This window comes from Bacillus rossius, chromosome 3, assembly GCF_032445375.1.
Source record: "Bacillus rossius redtenbacheri isolate Brsri chromosome 3, Brsri_v3, whole genome shotgun sequence".
NCBI classification, from domain to species: Eukaryota; Metazoa; Arthropoda; class Insecta; order Phasmatodea; family Bacillidae; genus Bacillus; species Bacillus rossius.
Window position 1 is genome coordinate 77,090,786 of NC_086332.1, and position 19,559 is coordinate 77,110,344.

General features: G+C 39.0%; 1 protein-coding gene across 1 annotated transcript in view; it reads left to right on the top strand.

The window, feature by feature from the left end:
• The window catches only part of LOC134531324 (zinc finger protein 16-like), a 331,519-nt gene that overhangs the window by 240,921 nt on the left and 71,039 nt on the right, over positions 1-19,559 (top strand). Inside the window, exon 6 of the mRNA XM_063367018.1 lies at positions 8,001-8,166. Coding sequence (XP_063223088.1) covers positions 8,001-8,166 — 166 coding nt within the window. The remainder of the gene's footprint in view (positions 1-8,000; positions 8,167-19,559) is intronic.

The following is a 19,559-nucleotide window of genomic DNA, read 5'->3' on the forward strand; positions in this document are numbered from 1 at the left end:
ATTTTGCAGGTCTCTAGTCTTAGTTATTCATTCACTAGTTACGGTCTACAGAATAAGAGTCCCGTGTTTGAAAATGTATTATTTTAAGATTTTAAGAGAAAGAAAAATTCCAGAAGTCACTTAATTCCAATGTGATTTTCTTATAAAAAGTTTTTAAAAAAATCATCAAACGAATACTCTTCCGCTTTTCTAAATTAGAACAATACTATGTGAAAGTGGGAATCAGTACTAATAAAATGTATTGGTTTGTAAACATGCAGTCATCACTCTCATCCACCACAATAACTCTGAGGAATTCAGCAATCGAGAACATTGGACATCACTTAGTACGTATAAAACTATAGTTGTGTCAGAAAACATAACCATAGTGATTACAGTAGTAGTATCCACTGGTTAGTAGGCTTATCTGCCTGGAATAATGTTGTTTCGGTAGTATTATATTAGTAAGTGTTAACAAGCTATGACTTGCATATAAAATTATTTAACTCGTAGCAAAATAATTATCTTTTTGTCCAAATTTTCTATTTCGTTTGACTATTAATCCCAAGTAAATTTTAGTGTTTCCTGGCTATACTTTCAAATATCTTCCAAATTATATCAATTATTTAATTCTAAATTGTAATTGTAAATAATTAAATGTTCTAAGTTTTCGATGAGTTAAAAAAAAAGTCTTTATGTGGTAGGCTAGTTGACAGTGATTAAAAATAACTTTCAAACTCTTACACAATAACTGAAGGGGTACTTCCGTGTACCAAACAAATGTCTCTTATGTCTAGCTGTTCAAAGGAATCCGTGTGTACGATAGGGCAATTAGACAAGTTGTTAACAACTATCGTATCCAGGATCCATACACTTTCTAGACTTGGAATATGTGCAATGGTTAGTATCAAATAAATTTCGCCGATTTATAAATTAAATATAATTTTTGTTTTGTTTTGTGTATGCAACATGCTTGAATATTTTTCTTTAAAGTCATATGAAACAATGCACAGCTCAGTATAGTTAGAAAGGTTTTCACCGCCAACATACATAAATGTTTTCAAACAGTTTATAATATATTCTGTTACGTTTTCAATTCCTTAAGTTAAAGCTGGGGAGAATCACTTGTCGATCTTCTTTTTCGTGCAGCTGGCTGGTTATCAATGAGTTAAACAAGGCGTGCTCACACGGACCTTTATTAATAACCTCACAGTGAGATTGCGTCACACACCACAGCACTGGCCAACTTAATCCGTCCACAATTTATTCTTTTTATTCTAGGAACCTTCTTGTGCTAATACTGTAGAGGCAATTAAAGATAAATAAAAAAAATAGGGTATGCTTTGGTTAAGTGTAGATTCCTCGTTGTAAAAAAAATATTTTTTAAAATAGTTTGACATCCACTTTCTGGAAAATTAGGTATAAGTCAGGGAAGTTATAAATGATAAGGGAACTTACTTGAAGACCTACAAAATATTGGAAATTTCACAGTTATAGAAATTAAATGGGAAATTCCATGCTCAGACCAGCCATAATTTTCAGACGTTTTTTCGTTGCTTAGTCATACACTCTGTAAAATGGCGTATGTAAGTTTATGTTTGAACAAGACTAACTGTGGGGTTGGCTGAGGCTGGATTTTATTTATTTTTCGTTTGGAAAATTGCAAGAATATTTATATTATTTCTAGTAAAATGTCAAGGTAACTTTAAGTTCTGGTCACGGAATATTAGGGAAATTTTATTAAATATTTGTGTAGACGTGCTGGACATTTAAATTTAAAATTACTCGATCGTATGCCAGAAATTGGGAAGGCCACCAATGACTGGTTAGATTTCTGTCGAGTTCAATGCCCTGATTTTACGCCAGTAGGAAACGTAGTGGGCGTTGCCGTAAGCCCCTGTTTCACTTACCATTAAAAAAACTTATTGAAAACTTGGTCAGAAGTTCGTGGTTAGTAATAATTTGAATGTGTGTATATTGTGACGATTCGTATAAAGAATAGTATGTCGTATTTGGTTTACAGCAATAATGTGTGTTTTATTTTTTATAAATGATATGCTTCTCTCAAAACGGATTTGTTTCTAATCGATAATTATAGGAATCATTCCTGTATAGTTATTAATCAAATTTTCATTTGCTGGAGCTAGGCTATAGTTAGGGGCATGCATTTTTCGCAAGAAAAAAAAACTAAAGGGCCATTATACTGCAATAAAGTATGCCCGCACCAGCTGTTTATTCCTTGTAATTGGCGGCCGTCTGCAAGAGAAGCCATTGCCATGTTTAAACAGGCCACTCAGGACGCGTTTTCTTCCGCACTGAATTACTCTGATTGCGGGTCCGACAGTAGGCATGTGCCTGAAAGCATCTTACCCAATCAGAATCACTAAACACGGACGATGCTACAGTGTTTTAACTTTTAGCTAATCTCGAATTATTTTGGCCAAAAATACATGTCCCTAGCTAAATTTACATTTTATCCATCATCTTGTATTTCACGGAGACGCACCATGTTTATTATTTCATTTTGTGATCATTATTATCGTTCAAGGGATAGTCTTGTAATTTATCACAGCACATCTCTCGTATTTGTTCTTCCGCCACAAATATTTCCAACACATATTTACCCAGTGTAATATAATATCTTTAAATATCCATCAAATCAGCTCTCATACGCTATACAGGCAGAATCGTATCATTTATCTTAAATATGTTTGCCTTCACTTTCGATTTCCGACTATTCTGAACTGTACGTTGTTACGTGTGACTTTAAAGAAAAAAGTTTTAAGAATGTTGCATACCTGCTAACATAAAAAAATAATTAAATTTAGTTTACATAAATGGCTATCTTTATTAGTCTAATAATAAAGTCTTAAAAGTGTGCAAATTCAGTCATGAAAAATTCTCGTAATGATAAATTAAAGTATAGCTAAATTAATTTTATAAGCCTTTCATCATACATAAGGTGTACCAGCACCCACATGAGTGTCCTTTATCATCATCACCTCCGTGGCAATTTACCGCACACGAATAACATTTAGTAAATATCTAGTGATAAAAATTGCCCAAAAAAAATGTAAGATACATTGATAGATTTTACAAAAATTTATTTAGAGGAAAGTAATGACATGAAAATATGTACGCAAACGAAGTAAACATTTCTAACTTAAACATTCCAACTTCTCTTCAGGCTCTATACATTAAGAACTGAATGTAATTTAAATTATTTTGACACGAGAAAATACCTGGATCTTTTTTTATAATTACTTTTAACGTAGGTCTCCGATAGCGCCAGCCAGTAGTTAATTTAATGACCCGGTGTTGCTGTTTGAAAAAGGGGAGGGGTAGTATGTCTGTTACGACCTAGCACGAGCTATCTCTTTCTCAGCCGACAGCGGTGTTCTTGGGGTTATGCACTTATGTCCCTCTGTTCCTCCCGTCCTCCTCGCTCTGGCCGCGACTCGCATGACGCCTCCACGTGACCTGATGTGCATGTGCGGCTATGTAATAGCATGTCGTCGCTCACCATCTTGGATCTGTGACGTTCCAGCCGCCACCTTGTATGTGCTTGAAAACTTCCCAGTTTAACCCAACGATGACACTAAATTCCTTAAAATTACTGAAAATTGCATTATATTTTCCCAACTAAATTTACATTTTTTGAGAGAAAATTACTCGATAATTTTTTTTCCTTTAGCTAGCTTTATCCTCTTTATGGCTGGTGTTTATCCTTACAGCATATAATCCTCTTTAAATCCAAGGCGCTGAGTTCATGACCTTGACCCTGGAATTTTAAGGATCGCTCCACGTAAAAACATCCTCCAGATAAGCTCTGCACTAAAATCCGATTATTTTCGGAACTGGCCTATTATTCTTGTGGTTTTGGTTGACAAAGTGGAATTAGTAATATTAAAACACGTGATTTTGAAATAAGTGTAGTGCATTATCAGTTGGACTTTGAGTGGTATAATTTTACAGCAGAAACAAAGTAAATATTTTAACCCTATGTCTCTTTGTATATCACACAAAAAATATTTTTAAACCCAAATACTTTCGGTTAACAATTGTCTTAGCCGTTTTCATTATAAAATATACACATTAAAATTTTAAAAATTTTCAATTTTTTCTTGGGGGTGAGTGTATTTCCAACGTAACATTCTTGCCTAGAGATACAACTAGGTGGAGGTTAAGGGAAGGGATATATTTATAATTTACTATATCTTCATGGTTTTTAAACATATCCATGTCTGTATAGTTTTTGTACTTACTAATTGCATTTTGATAAACATATATAACTATAGGTATCTGTATCTTATAAATAAATTAATTTAGAAATTTAAGGCAGTTATATTTTCTTGTAACAAAAAATTACTTTTTCCTAAATACATAATAAAGTATTTGGTAATACTATTAAAACAAATTTTGTCTTAAAAAAATTGACTTAACGTTCACACAAATACTTATTGGTGAATTTATTTTGAATTGCGAGTTAAAAACAACCTTATTTCAAGTCGCAATTTTGAGCTAGAGACGTAGTTCGTTATTGAAGACATTATTTTTTGTTGTTTGCTCGTTTGGAAACATCACACAAGAAGCTGAGGAAATAACTAAATAAATGCTGTTGTGTGTCCAACGGACAATGAGCGCGCATCGTGCGTGGAGCACAAAGCAAGGCGACAGGTGCGTTAGGGGGAGGTAGCTATTACGTCTTAATATCCATATGGCTCCCCGCAGAGTCTCTATCCCCCCCCCCCTTGACAAAGCAGTTGCTGGGCATATGCCGCCGGCGGGCAGCGGGGGTGGCTCCAACCCTCTCGCTGTCTCCTCACCCCCTGTCGCGAGACAGTGCTGCCATCCCAGCGGCTCTACAACTGGCAGTCTCGGAGCATCGGGTCAAGTCCTTGGCGTCCCAATTTCTACTGCATCTGATTTTTCGAATTTTCGCACGCGTTTTTAAATAAATTCATAATGTAACCATATTTAACTGTTTGAAAAAGGTTTCTTTTCTAATAAACAAATCCTTATTTAACAATTTTTTATGAACTTAAACATAAATTTTTATGTAAGTCCTAGCATGTGCTGAAAGCATCGAATCATTTCGTTTACAGTTATGGACTAACCGTTCGTATGTAGCCTTCGTCTTCAAACCCTTTATTTGAATAATATACTTCATTAAATCAACATTTTCTTCCCTGAGAATCATAGAAACCTGATTTCTTCAGGGTTTTGAAACACGTAATCGTTTTTATTGAATTATGAATGCTATACAGAAAATAAGTTTTTAAAGACGAAGTCTACAGATCAACAGGTAGCTCAAAACTGTAGTTGTAACCCATTATTTAATGCTTTTTTTTACATGCTGGAACAAACATAAAAATTTGCCCTTGATTTCATAAAATATATGTCATAAACATTTTAATACTGTTATTTTATGGCTTTATTAAAATGATACGCAAAAACACACAATATTTTAAGAAAAATAAATTAACACCTTAAGGCTCGGTATTCCAACGCAAGTTCATTATTTCAGTTTCTTCTCGTTTGTGGTTTTATGGACATCTATTGGCTACCGAATTTTCTGATAAAAGTGAATAATATTCAACTCATAACAACATACAAAATGAAAATATTTCTTTGTAAAATGCTATTAAAGTGACACATATGTCCTCTAGGTTGTGTGTTGCATACTCGCCTGTCTTGATAGCATAAAGATGTCCGGTATTGGTCTCTAAAAAATGTTTGCATGCGGATGGTATCTTTATATGGACGTTCCAGGCACCGTTATTCTGCGCGCTCCTGCAGCGAGAGCTGTGAGCGGTGATGACGTAGGTGTTTGTTAACTATATTTTGTAACAAAAAATTATTTGAGAGTGTATCACGAGTTTGATTTTCCGTGGAAAAATGAAACCAGCAATATTGTGCTATAATTCTTACTTGTAATACAGATTTAATTTTCAACTTTCAATTGATTGTGACAAGCTGACTGAGTTGGTTGTGCGCGCTCCCGCTTGGAGCGCTAAACGCTGCCGCAGTTGTCAACACGCAAGTTGCTGATCCGCGTGTGTAATTTCTGTTATCTATGGCCAAGATATGGAGGGTTACCAACAGAGATTAGGAAAGGATACAGATGGAGCATAGGCCGTCAGACGTGAAGCCGTTTTTTCCACTATTTTTTCACATACAAATATTGCGGACGTTTGTTTAAATTTGTATCAGCTGTTATAGCCTCCTTTTATTAACGACTATATTTAGGCTGTTTGGAAGAAAATTATATGAAAAATACTACTGGTTAATATGTTTATATTTATATTAAAATTCCAAAACGAATCTTCATAGTACAAAACTAATGATATGAGTTGACATTTTTCTCCAATGTAACCTCCAATACAGGTACCTACAGCTGATACATTTTGTAAACAAACGGCCGCCATATTGGTACTTGTAGTACACTGGGGTATCTTTCCCCTTTGGGCTTCACCCCCCTTGCATGGAATCGGACCTTATGCTCCATCTGTATATTTTCCTAATTTCTGATTATCTGACGTTCTCTTTCACAGTCATGTACACAGTCATACCCTCTTTTTTGTATCTTCTTTAACATTCCCAGCGTGTTTCATAAGAATTTAGCAAATGTCTACTTTTTTTTATCAATAAGAGAATCACAACGTGTAAATTATGTCCCAAACTTATTTTGTGAGAGCCATTTACTGTGATAGACCCGTGACTCAGATACAATAAGTGTGTGATGATTTAAAATATGACTAGAATATTTTATGTATGCCACATTGTTTCTTCATTTGTATTCAATATTTGCTTTTAGACATAATTTCCCTGCAATGTACATAATAAATACTAGGCTATGACTCTTAAACTTTTCTATTTTTTTTTTTCATTTATGCTGAGCATACATAATACCTAGCAAAAAAATGTCAAAAATGTTTCTCTCTCTCTTCTGCTGAAAATAGATCTCAAGTGTTCTCTTCTTGTATGCTTCTTACTTGGTACTCTTAAGGCTCAATTAGATATATGATTTTTCTTTCATTATTATTTGAGAGATTTTCCTGTAATTTTTCACATTAGCGCTCTTGCATATAGGCAATGTTTCATCAAAAATATTTTCTAACAGCAACTTTCTACGGGTTATCTAATCAGCAGTAATAGGACAAGCAGGTGGTAATAATCATGATCAAATGCAATGAATTATTACAACTCTAAAATAACGTTTGGTAAATATCTGGTGGAAGAGGGTTATCGGAATGGTTTCATATGACGATTCCTTGATAAATTGTTGGGGACATGTATTTTTTGCAAAATATTTTGAGACAAACTGAGAGATAAAACACTGCAGGTTCGTTTGTATGTTGTGATTGGTTGAAATTCTTTCAGGTTCGTGTTCACTGTCAGTACACGAATTACAGCCATTCGCTAAAAAAAATACCGCCCTGAATGACCCGGTCACCAATTACAAGGAAGGAATCTCTTGCGCTAGAATATACTGTAAATATTTAAAAAAATGGAAAGGAAATACTCATGTAAAATTACAGATATTTTCAATGATATTTAACTGAAAACCAATGCATCACTACAAAACAGCGTTTTCAGCAATATTAGGTTCGGATTCTTACCCAGGTTTACCTATAATTTGTGTTGTCCCAGTACCTCCAATAGTTAAAGTTATTTGTGTAAACTGTTCCTTGGATAGCTTTACAGTATTAAATGAGCACATAAATACGCATAATAAAACAAAATAAAGTTAAATTATTGAATATCGATTATCTTATCCATCGTTTAAAAAAGATTATTTTTGAATGAAGCATCGTTACAATATAAAATAGTGTGCCAATTTTCTTAATAAATACGCTGTTTTATCTCGAGAAACGTATTTAATTTATGAAAAAAATAACCTTCGTTGAAAAAATGGTTTTCGCAAAGAATACATGGCCCTATTTGTAAAGTGAGGTAGTTAGTGTCAATGCGGTGTGGGTCGGCGCGCCGACGACTGAGTGGACTGTCGCTTGTCGCAGGAGAAGCCCCACAAGTGCGGCCTCTGCTCCAAGTCGTTCCCCACGCCCGGGGACCTCAAGTCGCACATGTACGTGCACAACGGCTCCTGGCCGTTCAAGTGCCACATCTGCAACCGCGGCTTCAGCAAGCACACCAACCTCAAGAACCACCTGTTCCTGCACACGGGTGAGTCACCTGCGCCAACCCCCCCCCCCCCCCTGGCCTAGTTCACGTGCGACGCCTCGGCTCTTGGCGGGTGTGCGGACCAGTGGCGTAGCCAGGATTTGTGTATGGGGGGTGTTAAGAAGCATGCCCTCCCCCCCCCCCCCCCCGTATTAAAGCGGGGGGTCCGGAGGTCCTCCCCCGGGAAAATTTGGATTTTAAGGTGTAAAATAGTGCTATTTTAGCAGTTTTCGGTACTTAAATTTAAATATTGTAATGGTAAACTTTTTATTAATTTTAATATGAAATTTGTTTGAGTGATGAATAAGAAATTAATTAAAGATTTGGTGCTAGAAGGGGGGGGGGGTTTAACCCGTAAACCCCCCACCCCCACCCCTGGCTGCCCCCTGGTGCGGAGCACCAGTTCACAAAGCCAAAGGGAATTAATTTATAGTTTTAAACATTTAACGACTTTTATAAACTTTTTTTATGTGAATTATGTTTCGCTCTGCAAATATAATGATTCGATAGTCGACGTAGCTGCTCCGGTGGCGAATTCTAGCGGCACGTTCGGAAACTACGTGTCGAGCTACATGGGTCGAGCACACCTATAACTTTGAATTCTATCCTGAGGCCAGAATAATCCGCGAAAATTCCGGGTCTCTACTAATAAGGCGTTCAGGTTTTTTCATGAAGAATGCCTGCCCCTACTGACGAATATGTGACACAGCCAGGCATATAGAATGACAGCCGGTTAAAAATTCAATACAAATTTATTTAGTATTTTTTTATTTTCTCTACATTATTTTTAACAATTTTTTGGGCTTATTACTAGAGAAAATGTGCGGATTCGTGAAATGCTAAAATTAAAATAATCATACATTTTTTAGACTTTTGCTATTGGTTCACTTTCAATCTGGAGGACTTTGGAGCAGTTAGAGACCCTCAACAAAAGAAGTATAGTATCATAAGTTAGTCAGTTGAGAAGCCTCACAAGTCAGCAGCCAATGAATAGGTTACATTTTCCCGAATGTGCAGAGGATAGTGGAGTCTATCCCGGATTTCACGGAACATGCGAATTTTCCCCACCCCTACTTATTAGGCAGTGTCTCTATCCATATCCGTGTGCTCACACCCCTCAACCCCTCAACCTCAGCCACTCCGGCCACACCTTCAGTGTTTCTGAACGGGTCGTCACCACATTAACTCAATCTCTACTCTGGCATTTTGGACATCTTGGAGGTACGTACGTTTTCATACCTTTCAGTGAAACATCCGGACTGGACAACCTGTTATATTTAACAGCTGGAATGGTAAGTCAAGGTGATGACTCACATGAGCGTAAGGGAAATGGCAACGGACGGGAGTGGGTTGGTCGATGGCGAAGAAGAGGAGAAGGAAAAGCGAATAAAGTAGAGAGTAAGACAACTTAAAGATTCTTTGCAGGTTTTTGGTCATCGTTGAAGCGTGTCAGTAAAGCGTGAAGTCTCACCTCTAACGCTTTTGGTGGACACGCGCCGATTAATTAGTTCATTTTATTTTCAGACAGTGTACATTTATCCAAAACACATGCTGATTCTTTGGAACACTCTCGGGGTGTTTTTGGCGGAGCGAAAAAAAAAAAAAAAAAAAAAACGACAAAGGCAGAAAGAATTATGCAAACCAGTTCGGACGGTTTGAAAAAAAGCAGTGTCCCTAATCAAGTTACAAGCACTTTGGTAGCCCACGAGTCGTCGCGGTGGCTGCTGGGAAGTCTCCGGAGGAAGCGGGCCCGGAGAGAGGTTTATCCCCGGCCGTAACTCAGCACGTCGCGGCGTCGCGGCGGTGCCGTGGCGCGTCCACTCCCCGGACGAGGCCCCATGCATATTCAGGCGGCAGTTGACACGCAGGCAGTTGACAGAACGGGCGAGCGCCGACGGCCGAGCGAGATGGAAACCCTCCGTCGCTATACCGCCAGATGGTTCCCTCACCTCTGCAAGTGACCACGGCGACTCTCAGTTGTTCGTCTGACTAGTAGGGACCGGGGCAAACGACACTCGTTAGCGCGCGGAAGGTGAACACAAGAGCGATTTGCATGTCTTTCATTCTCTCCCCCCCCCCCCCTCCTTGTAAAAGTTACGGCGAGCACTTATACGTATCGAAGAATATAATCTGGTGGCGTTCGTAAACGTTCTCTGCTACGTGGACAAGACAAAAAATAAATTGTGAGCGGGTCATTCAGAACTCGCCAGTGATGTGTAACGTCTAACCTCGGTAACGAGCGAATTCACGTGTTCTCATGTTGCAAATACACTTATAATACGAAACTCGGACAAGATTTTTTAACGTAGAATTTATTTAAAATAATGCTGAGCGTGATAAATATATGTACCTATATGCAAATTGTGTTTTCAACTACATTTCTGAAATTCTATCACACGCAGTTTTCACACCCGCCACTAGGATTCGCTGCTGGAGCAGCTACGTCAACTATTCAATCTTTTGATAAGCAGATTTTAACTTTTAAACTATTTAATAAAACAGCTCCGATAAAAGCGAATAAAGACTTCGACAATACTAAACCCGGACTTTGGAACTGATTTTCGACGAGGATTTTATTTGGTAGGAGTAATTTCGTGAAAATGGAACGGAAATCGATGAGCGGAAATGTCACAAAGATGGCGGACCCAAGCATTGCAAAATAAGCCCGTGTATAGTCACTTTAGTAAACATTAGGGGAGATACCAAACGTATTGGTGTGTCAAATGAAACATTATGATAGTGAAATTACCCTGGAATATATTTGGTAAGCTAAAATAGTCTTAGTTAAAACTAATCACACGTTTTAAAATACCTAAGGAAGCTGGCCATAGTTATAGTTAGTATAGTTATAAGCATATTCTCCTTTAAAGTTCCCAAGAGGTTTAGTAGCACAGCAGTAGGCGTATGGTTCAAATCTCGTTACTGGATATTTTCTTTTTTACTTTTTTAATAACATTAAAATATAACAATGTTTAATCAGCTAAATTATGTTAATGTCTGTTTGTAGAAAGTATTTACAGACTGATTCTAGTCGTTTAAGCAAAAGCAAATAACAAACATAAACTTAGTGTTATAATATGCGTTTTAAAATGTTACATGTTAATATTTTAGTAATGCCATAGAAGTATAACTTATAACGTGTGTGGAACTTTATAGTATTAACAGTTTAGTGAACTTTAACAAGATGGGCCATAGTTTAATAAAATTCTTTGTCGAATATAAGGGTCCATAGCCGGGGTTTTATCGGAACCGTTTCTAATAGTTTAAAATTATGTGGTAGTTTTGTGCTGATAATATTCATATCTGCGTTTAATAGTGGTAAGCAACGTTTACGATTCTACCGGCGGGCGCATAAAGAATGTGTGTGAATCACATCCAGAAATTATGGTATTTGAAAATCAATTTTTTTATTTATTAGTTTATTTATCACGCTCGGCATTATTTTAAAGAAAATTAAACTTTATATTTTGTGTCTGAGTTTCGTATTATAAGTTAATTTGCTACATAAAGAACACGAGAACACAGGAGTTGCACGTTACCGAGGTTAGATGTTTACACATCACTGGAGAGTACTCAGACCAGCTCATTTTTTAAACCCAGTGTACGAATGGGGAACCAAATTAAATTGTAATGTGCGCGGCGTATATTGTTCAGGCGGTGAAACTGGGATACACACAAAACTTAGAAACACGCAACTTAACAACAGTCGTAACTTAAAATTCTCAAACAATTCCACATAACTTAATATTGTCATAAGTTAGAATGATCGTAACTTAGAAACTACATAACACAGAAACACATAACATTGAAATCTCTAATCTTAGTCAATCTTATAAGAACTATCATAACTTATAAATACACAACTTAGAACTACTATAGCTTAGAAACACACAACACAGAACCACACAACTTAGAAATTTCGTTTAACTTAGGTCTGTCATAACTTAGAAACAAACCACTTAGAACTGTCATAACTTAGAAACCAGACAACTTTTAAAACAACATAACTTAGAAAATTACAACTTATAACCAGCATAACTTAGATACTCACATTTTATAACTGCCATAACTTAGAAACACGTTACTTAGTAACACACAACGCTAAATTACCTAACTTAGATAAGTCATAACTTGGAAAAACACAACTTAAAACTGTAACAACTAAGAAATGTCATAACTTATAAATACGTAACTTAAAATTACACTTCGCTGAATCCGACAATTTAGAAACATCATAACTTAAGAAAAAAAACAACATAGAACTATCTTAACTTAGATACACACCACTTAGAACTGTCATAACATAGAAACACACAACGCCGAACCACACAACTTGGAATCGTCACGACTTAGAACAGGCATAACTTAGATAATTCCATTGTGCGTGTTGGTAAGTCTTGACGGCGGCCCGGAGCACCTGGCCGGGGGCCGTGCGCACACCCCACCACCCCCCGCCACCGCGGGACTGCGTGCGTGCTGCACCGGTCGGAAGCCGTTGCGAGAGTGGCGTGGGTCGCGGGAAGGGTGGGAGGGGTGGCTGTGATTTTCCCACAAGCCGTGCGGAGCCAACGCCCTCCTTTATCTTCGGCAGCGAGCGATATTAATGAAAGCCAGGGCGGGGACCGCGGCCAGCACCGGGGCCTCTCACGGATCCCGAGAAGCCTTGGAGGGGGGGGGGGAGAGGGGGAGTTGAAAAAAAAAAAAAAAGGAAGCACTATATAACCAGTCGAAGCCGCGCGCGCAGTTTATCATTATTATAATTCCCTGTAGCGAGAGAGCGCGCGCGCGGGCAGGAGGAGAAGTCGACTGTTGCTGGTGCGTCGTGAGCAAAGAGGTAGTTAAGATGGACGCCACTATCCGTGTGGATCCGCCACCGTCCGCTGTGCGCACCAGTTACGCTTTTTTTTTCTTTCCGTTCCTTCCTGCGTCGTCTCTCTCTCTCTCGTTCTTGGCGGGAGGGGAGCCTCGGCGCAAGAACCGCGCAAGTGTGCAGCGTCCGAGAGCTTTGCTGCCGTGGTCAAGACGAACAGTTTGTTGGATCCGCTGGTGGGTGAGGAGGGGAGAAGGCAGAATAACGTATATATGAGCCCCCTCAGTAAGGGGCATTTTATTTCCAGGGGGGCCCGCCCCTCTCCGTCCGGGATTTACGCCCATGCTCCAAAGAGTAATCGGAACAGCGGGGGTAGGATCAATCAATCGCCTCCACCCTGCCCCTCTTTTCTAAGGAAAATCTTTGCACAAGAAAAATCAGGCTACAGGAATGTTGATTATTTTTTTATCGTTTTCTTCGTCACAACTCTTGTTTAAGGTCTATTTCTAAAAAAAAAAAATAACTCGTAGCATCCCTTGCATGTGTTGCTCTGCCGCAAATATTTTCAACCGATGTTCTCTTTGTGTAATATTGTGGGTGTAAAAAAGGCGCGAAAATCATAGTAATTATCATCAATTGGGCAACATTTTACTTCCATGAGAGGTAGTGCAAAAAGTGAATATCTGTTTTAAAGTTTTGGGGCAGAACAACATATATGACGGAGAAAAAAATCAACATGGCATGTGAAAACAAAAAACAGGCTATTTCACTTTTTGTTGCTCAGATATATAGTTTTAAATTTAATTCGTCATTGATTATTTTGGTTTTTTTTTATTTATATGTGGAAATATTAACTTTGGCGTGAATAAATAATGTCGCCTAAGTCGTTGTAACAATTATTAATATATTTTCCTGCAAATGTTTATTTACCTAATTGATTTATTAATTACAAGGTTTATGTCCACAGTTTTGAAAAATACACATCTACTGATATTTATTCTGAAATATGTAGTAGGCTAATAAATTAATTTTTCTCCCTGCACTTTCATGAAAAACAAATTTCTGTACTTTTACAAAAGATTCCTTTGGAAATATTTTGTAATACTACAAGTAAGTTATTTTAACATTGTACACCACATGGCTTATATTATTTTTGCATTTATGAAATACATTTTTTGAAATAATACTGAGTATTTATTAAGAAATTGGCGCATGATTTAATTTTTTAACTGTTGTTTTATTCAGGCATAATTTATTTAAACCATGGAAAAGATAATAAAATAGGTAGTCAACAATTTGACTTCATATTTTTGTATAACGCTTATTAATGTACGCAGTCAACACTGGAAAGCTATTCAAGAAACGGTTTACTTTGGTTAATGGAGGTCCTGGGACAACCACAAAGCATAAACGTCCGGGTAAGAATCCGAACCCAGTATAACTCCGAACACTGTTTTTTTTTTAGTGATGTACCTAGTTGTTTTCTCGCAAATGTACAAATTTACAAATATCTGTAACTTTACAAATATATTTAAGTTCCATTTACAAAAAAAAATACAGTGCGCCGTCTCCAGGCGCCGTGGCACCCGATGACTCGGAAGCCGCCGACACTTACCGCGGCGCTTCTCCTCATCCGTCGAGATTTGAAGTCTCGTGTCGTGTAACTTCTCGGTTCTCGCAGTCCGCCGCGGTCGTCGCCTGCAGAGCATCACGCAGTGCACGACCGCGAGGAACGGCAACCACGCAAACACGTTCACGACCTCCGCTGATGAACGGCAGTGTCAGAAGGTTGTGTAAAGAACTCCGTCGGTACTGCTTTCGAGAACATTCCTTATTTAAGCTAACTGTTTCCCCATACCTAACTAACTTTCAGGAGTGGTCCGGGTTTAGGGAGGGACCTAGGTGCTTCTCAGGCTGAAGCCTATACACGCCTGGACAGGGATTAGCCATACAGGTAACGGGGATCGGCCAGCCAAGGCAGCGACTGAAGCCATGAATGACTAAACTCCCATCTCTTAAAAACTAACCCTGGGCACAGACATGCTGGGTGCATGAAGCGAAGGAGAATAGAGGAGACAGAGGATGGTCTGGACGAACAGTTGGACAGGGTACATGCGGTGGTTCGGGAACTTTGACGCAAGGTCCTCTTTCATACTTTAACAGGTGTGTAGGTACTTCAATGACCAGGGACGCGAGCGCCCCTGGTGATGGGTGGCCACACTCGCTAACGCCAGGCTTCCTAAAACTAAGGCTGGGTTCCCAATTTTAAAAAAAAAAAAAAAAAAGAGCGAATGCATATAGCAGGCCATGCGCACGACTGTGCACTCCACTTATGAGAAATCGGTTCACAACTGAAATCTTACCAATGAAGTTTTGCGATGTCACCGACATTTTTTGGCAGTCTTAGTAAGTAAATATATTAACTACCAAATTATCATCTCGTGACATCTGGCCGGAAATTCGTGAGCAGAGTGTTTACAACATATAAATAAATAAGGGTTATATAAAAAATTTAGTTAACCATGATTCTAGCCACGACACATTTTTTTATTAAAAAAATTTAGCACGAATTAAATTTTTTAAAGCAGGAATTACACCTGAGCATTTGTAACATCTCGACAATTTCTTGCCACAATGTGATTGACAAATGTAAACAGTTCTCTAGTCGCGCTAAAACGGCTCTCTACTCCACCCTCGCTGGTTGCGCACGACCGTCCCGCGCGCTACCGTGAATCAGCAGGCTGCTGGGCGGTAGTGCCCCCGGCTTGCGGGAGCGGGCGGCCGTGCGGCAGACACAGACAGTGGCCTTGGGGGGGAAGTGCGCCGCGGGACTGCAGTTTTTTTTTCTGTTTAGTTAATTTTACTCTTTTTTTACAATGTTTCAAGACAGTTTACTAAATATCAAATAGGAAATAAAGCACTCTATAGACTAAGCTCCTGTGGGAGTGCACCTAGTCACTTTAATGCGGTATTTTGACTAATGTGAACATTTAAAAAAATTGTAACAATTGAAAAAAAAATGACATAGAGTAACGAAACAAACATCGCTTTTTATAAAGTTCGTGGATAAAAAGAGCAATTAATTTAAATACAATATGAAGTAAAACATTGTTTCAGGAAAAAATATATAAAGGAAAAATAATAATATTTAAAGGAAAAATTATTAGCAGATTCCAGCGCCGAACCATTCTCGGAGGTCCAACTCCTGGAACCGGCAATCCTGCGCCATGGTCCGTAGACGATGAAGACCTTTTTTTGTGATCGTCACTTATACCCTGCATAACATGATGATTTCTGTTTGATTAGGGGGGAATGCTTGGGGGGTGGGGGGTGTCTAGCACACACACACACACACACACACACACACACACACACACACACACATATATATATATATATATATATTCTGAACAATAAACGAGCACACTGGCCCTGATATCCTGAAGTCTATCCCAGTAGGTGATTGAACTTTTTTTTAATCACTGTACCCGATCCATAATCATCTGAAATCTGCGACTCACGTACCTAGTATTATATATATATATATATATTTTCCTCCTGTGCTTCCAATTTTCCGAAGTAATACACTAAATAAAAAATTCTTCTTTGCAAAATTTTTATAATATATTTACATCACCTTTTCATTAATATAATATATGTATTTTTATTTACATAAATATTGCGGTGCACTCACGCAGGTAGGGAAACGCTGTTATAGACCAAGACCAATGCTGTGCCTAATTTCCCTGATTTTTTACTGAATTTGTGTTATTGGTTGTTTCAGTTTCCTAACGACTTAAATCTGGACGACACATTAACAGCTCAGAAATAATCCAAATTTTTAATGTGCCTTTGACCATCGGAACCAGCGTAGTGTTTATTTACCCAGGATCCTCCGCACCGGAGCTGGCGCTTGAAACGTGGCTGTACGCCCTTTTTGCGTGTGCTGGTCGACCAGTTGCTCTTTAAATGGCGTGAGGGGCGGCCTGTGAAGGGGAGGGGGCGCTACACCGCCCGGGGCGAGCAATTACAGGGTCCCTGGACGCGACACACACCAGTAGCTCCGATACCCGCCTCGCAGCCACCGGGTCCTTATCTCGCCGATCTCCTACCTTCCTCCTCCCTCCCTGCTCCCTCCTCCTGCACCAAACCATCTCCTGCGCGATACACCAGTCCCGATAGCGCGCCCGTCATTTGTTTGACCTCCTGCACCGCTGCTTCCCCCCTTCCCATCCAGACCTCCGCCGGCACCTGACTTGATCGTGTCGCCGTGTCGCTTCAGCGCGCGACGGCTGGGATAGCTCTCTGCCGTACGTGCGAAGGACTGACGTTGCTTCGACGTTTCGGTAGTCCTTGTGGTCCCCATCTTCAGGTTAGCAGTTAGATACCTGCCAACCCGGAAGCCAAGCCACTTCGGACAACGGTCGCGAAAGCCTGCGATTCTTATTAACGTGCAAAAAAAATTTTTTTTTCTTTTGCTACACGCGTGTCATGTGCTATTTGGAAGACGCGGTGGAAAAAAAAGTAAACCACTAGTTTTAACAGAGTTATAATAGTATTCTGGCTTTGAAAGCATAATTTACTTACCTTACAACATTAAAGTTTCCAAACTGCTAGTTGAAACTAAGTTTGTACCCAAAATTGTTTTAAAAAAAAATGTTATTTCAAAAACATGGTCCAGTATATTCTGTTTAGATTTTTGTATATTATATTGATTTTAAACTGCGTGAACTCAAAAACATATATGTTTGAAGTGAAACTCTTTTGTTGAGGGGGTAAAAATTTTCGAGCGTTACGAAAATTCCGATCGGGGTAACCGATAGAGGAGACAGAAGGGAAGGTAGTAATGACGCAGCATACTTGAGCCCTTACTCTCTTGCGCTCTTGCACTCTTGCGCTCTCGCGTTCTTGCGCTCTTGAGCTCTGGCACTATCGCGTTTTTGCGCACTTGCGCACTTGCATGCACGCGGTTGTTTCTTGGGGGTGGACGACGAGCTATCCCCACTCCGGGGCCGTTGGCGCGGGCGGTGATCGCTGGAGCAGCCTTGAGCGGGCTCCACGTGGCGGCGTGCGGCTCAGGTGGAACCCCGCCATGCTGCAGGGATAGGCGGGTGTCGCGGCGGTAGGGACCCGCCTGCGCCTGACGCCACTCTACTTAGGCAGAGAGCAACACATCGGGGTTTGAGCTTATTGTTGAGCACCGCGCCCCGGGCCATGTTCGCAAGAAAATATTGTTTAATGTATGTATTATTAATTTAATTACTTGCGTAAATCAGTATTGTTAAACAGTGTTATGTGAATATTGTTTTAGCTGTGCAACCAACTATTATCTGCTGGTATAATGCTTTTGAAGCTTTAATTTCACATTCACACACCGTATTATAGTTACTAGGCCACGAGTGTGCAAATATGTTAAGTTCAACTAAGAGGCGTGAATATTTCTTGATCGGAGTGTAGCTGTGGGTGACTGTGGCTCAACAAAGTAGTATTGAGCTAGGTCTAATTCGTATGCCATGTTGTCACTTTAATTTGCCAGATACCTACCTCAGACTACACACGTCCATTTGGACAATTAGTTAAGCGGCATAAACTACCTAATTATCGGCAAGCTTCAAGTTAAAGAATTATTTAAAATCAAAGTTTGTTTTAAATGTACGAGAAAAAATTTTCCGTATATTTTTTTATTCAGAGAATCTACAATTTATTTATTCGTGTGGAAAACAGTTATTTTATTTTAGATCATACCCATATTCTTACTATTCTCAGTTATTATCTCTTGTTCTATTAAAAAAAAATATTAGTAATTTATCTCTATCTATAACTAATAAGCAAGAAGATTCACTTCTGTCGCGCGTGAACTCCATGCACACTTTTATTTTTAAATTTACTTATCTGTATAATCGTAGGTAAATTCCCCCCTCCCCCCCTCCCATCCCCCCCCCCCCCCCCCCCCCCGCAACCTGTGGAGTTCATGAGTCTACTCCACATGCTGACGTAGGTGACTTCTCAACTGAGAATGGACATCGTTAGCATAGATGACGCATTTGAAAATTCTGGTCTCGTTTAGTTTGTTAAGACGACAGTACTTAAAATAATTCAATTTTATAAAAGGAAATAATGAGTTTCTCTGGGTCGTGACTGTCATTTTCTATAATTACACTCGTTAAAATAAATTGAGCTAGTTTAACGTAGGTTTTTCACCTACATTTCGCTATTCAGCTCTACTCAAAGATGCTCAATGCAATTATGCCTGTTTGGAGTGTTCATTGGTAGAGACCGGAAAAATTCGCAGTTTCATTGGCCTCTAGGATAGACTTCGTGATCCTCTATGCTCACAGAAAGATTACATATACGCAGTGGCTACTGATTCGTGACACCATTTAACTGGAATGCCCGTGATTCAACACTTATTTTGTTGAAGGTTTTTCATTGGCCAGAGTCCTTCATATAAACTGTGGCCCAATAACTGAAGCAGCAGAAAGGGCAAACTTATGGGATTCTAACCTATCGCAAAATGAATACGCGAATTTTGCATGTCTCTACTCATTGGTCGATTGCTTTGGCGGGTTTCACGTGACTCGGTGGT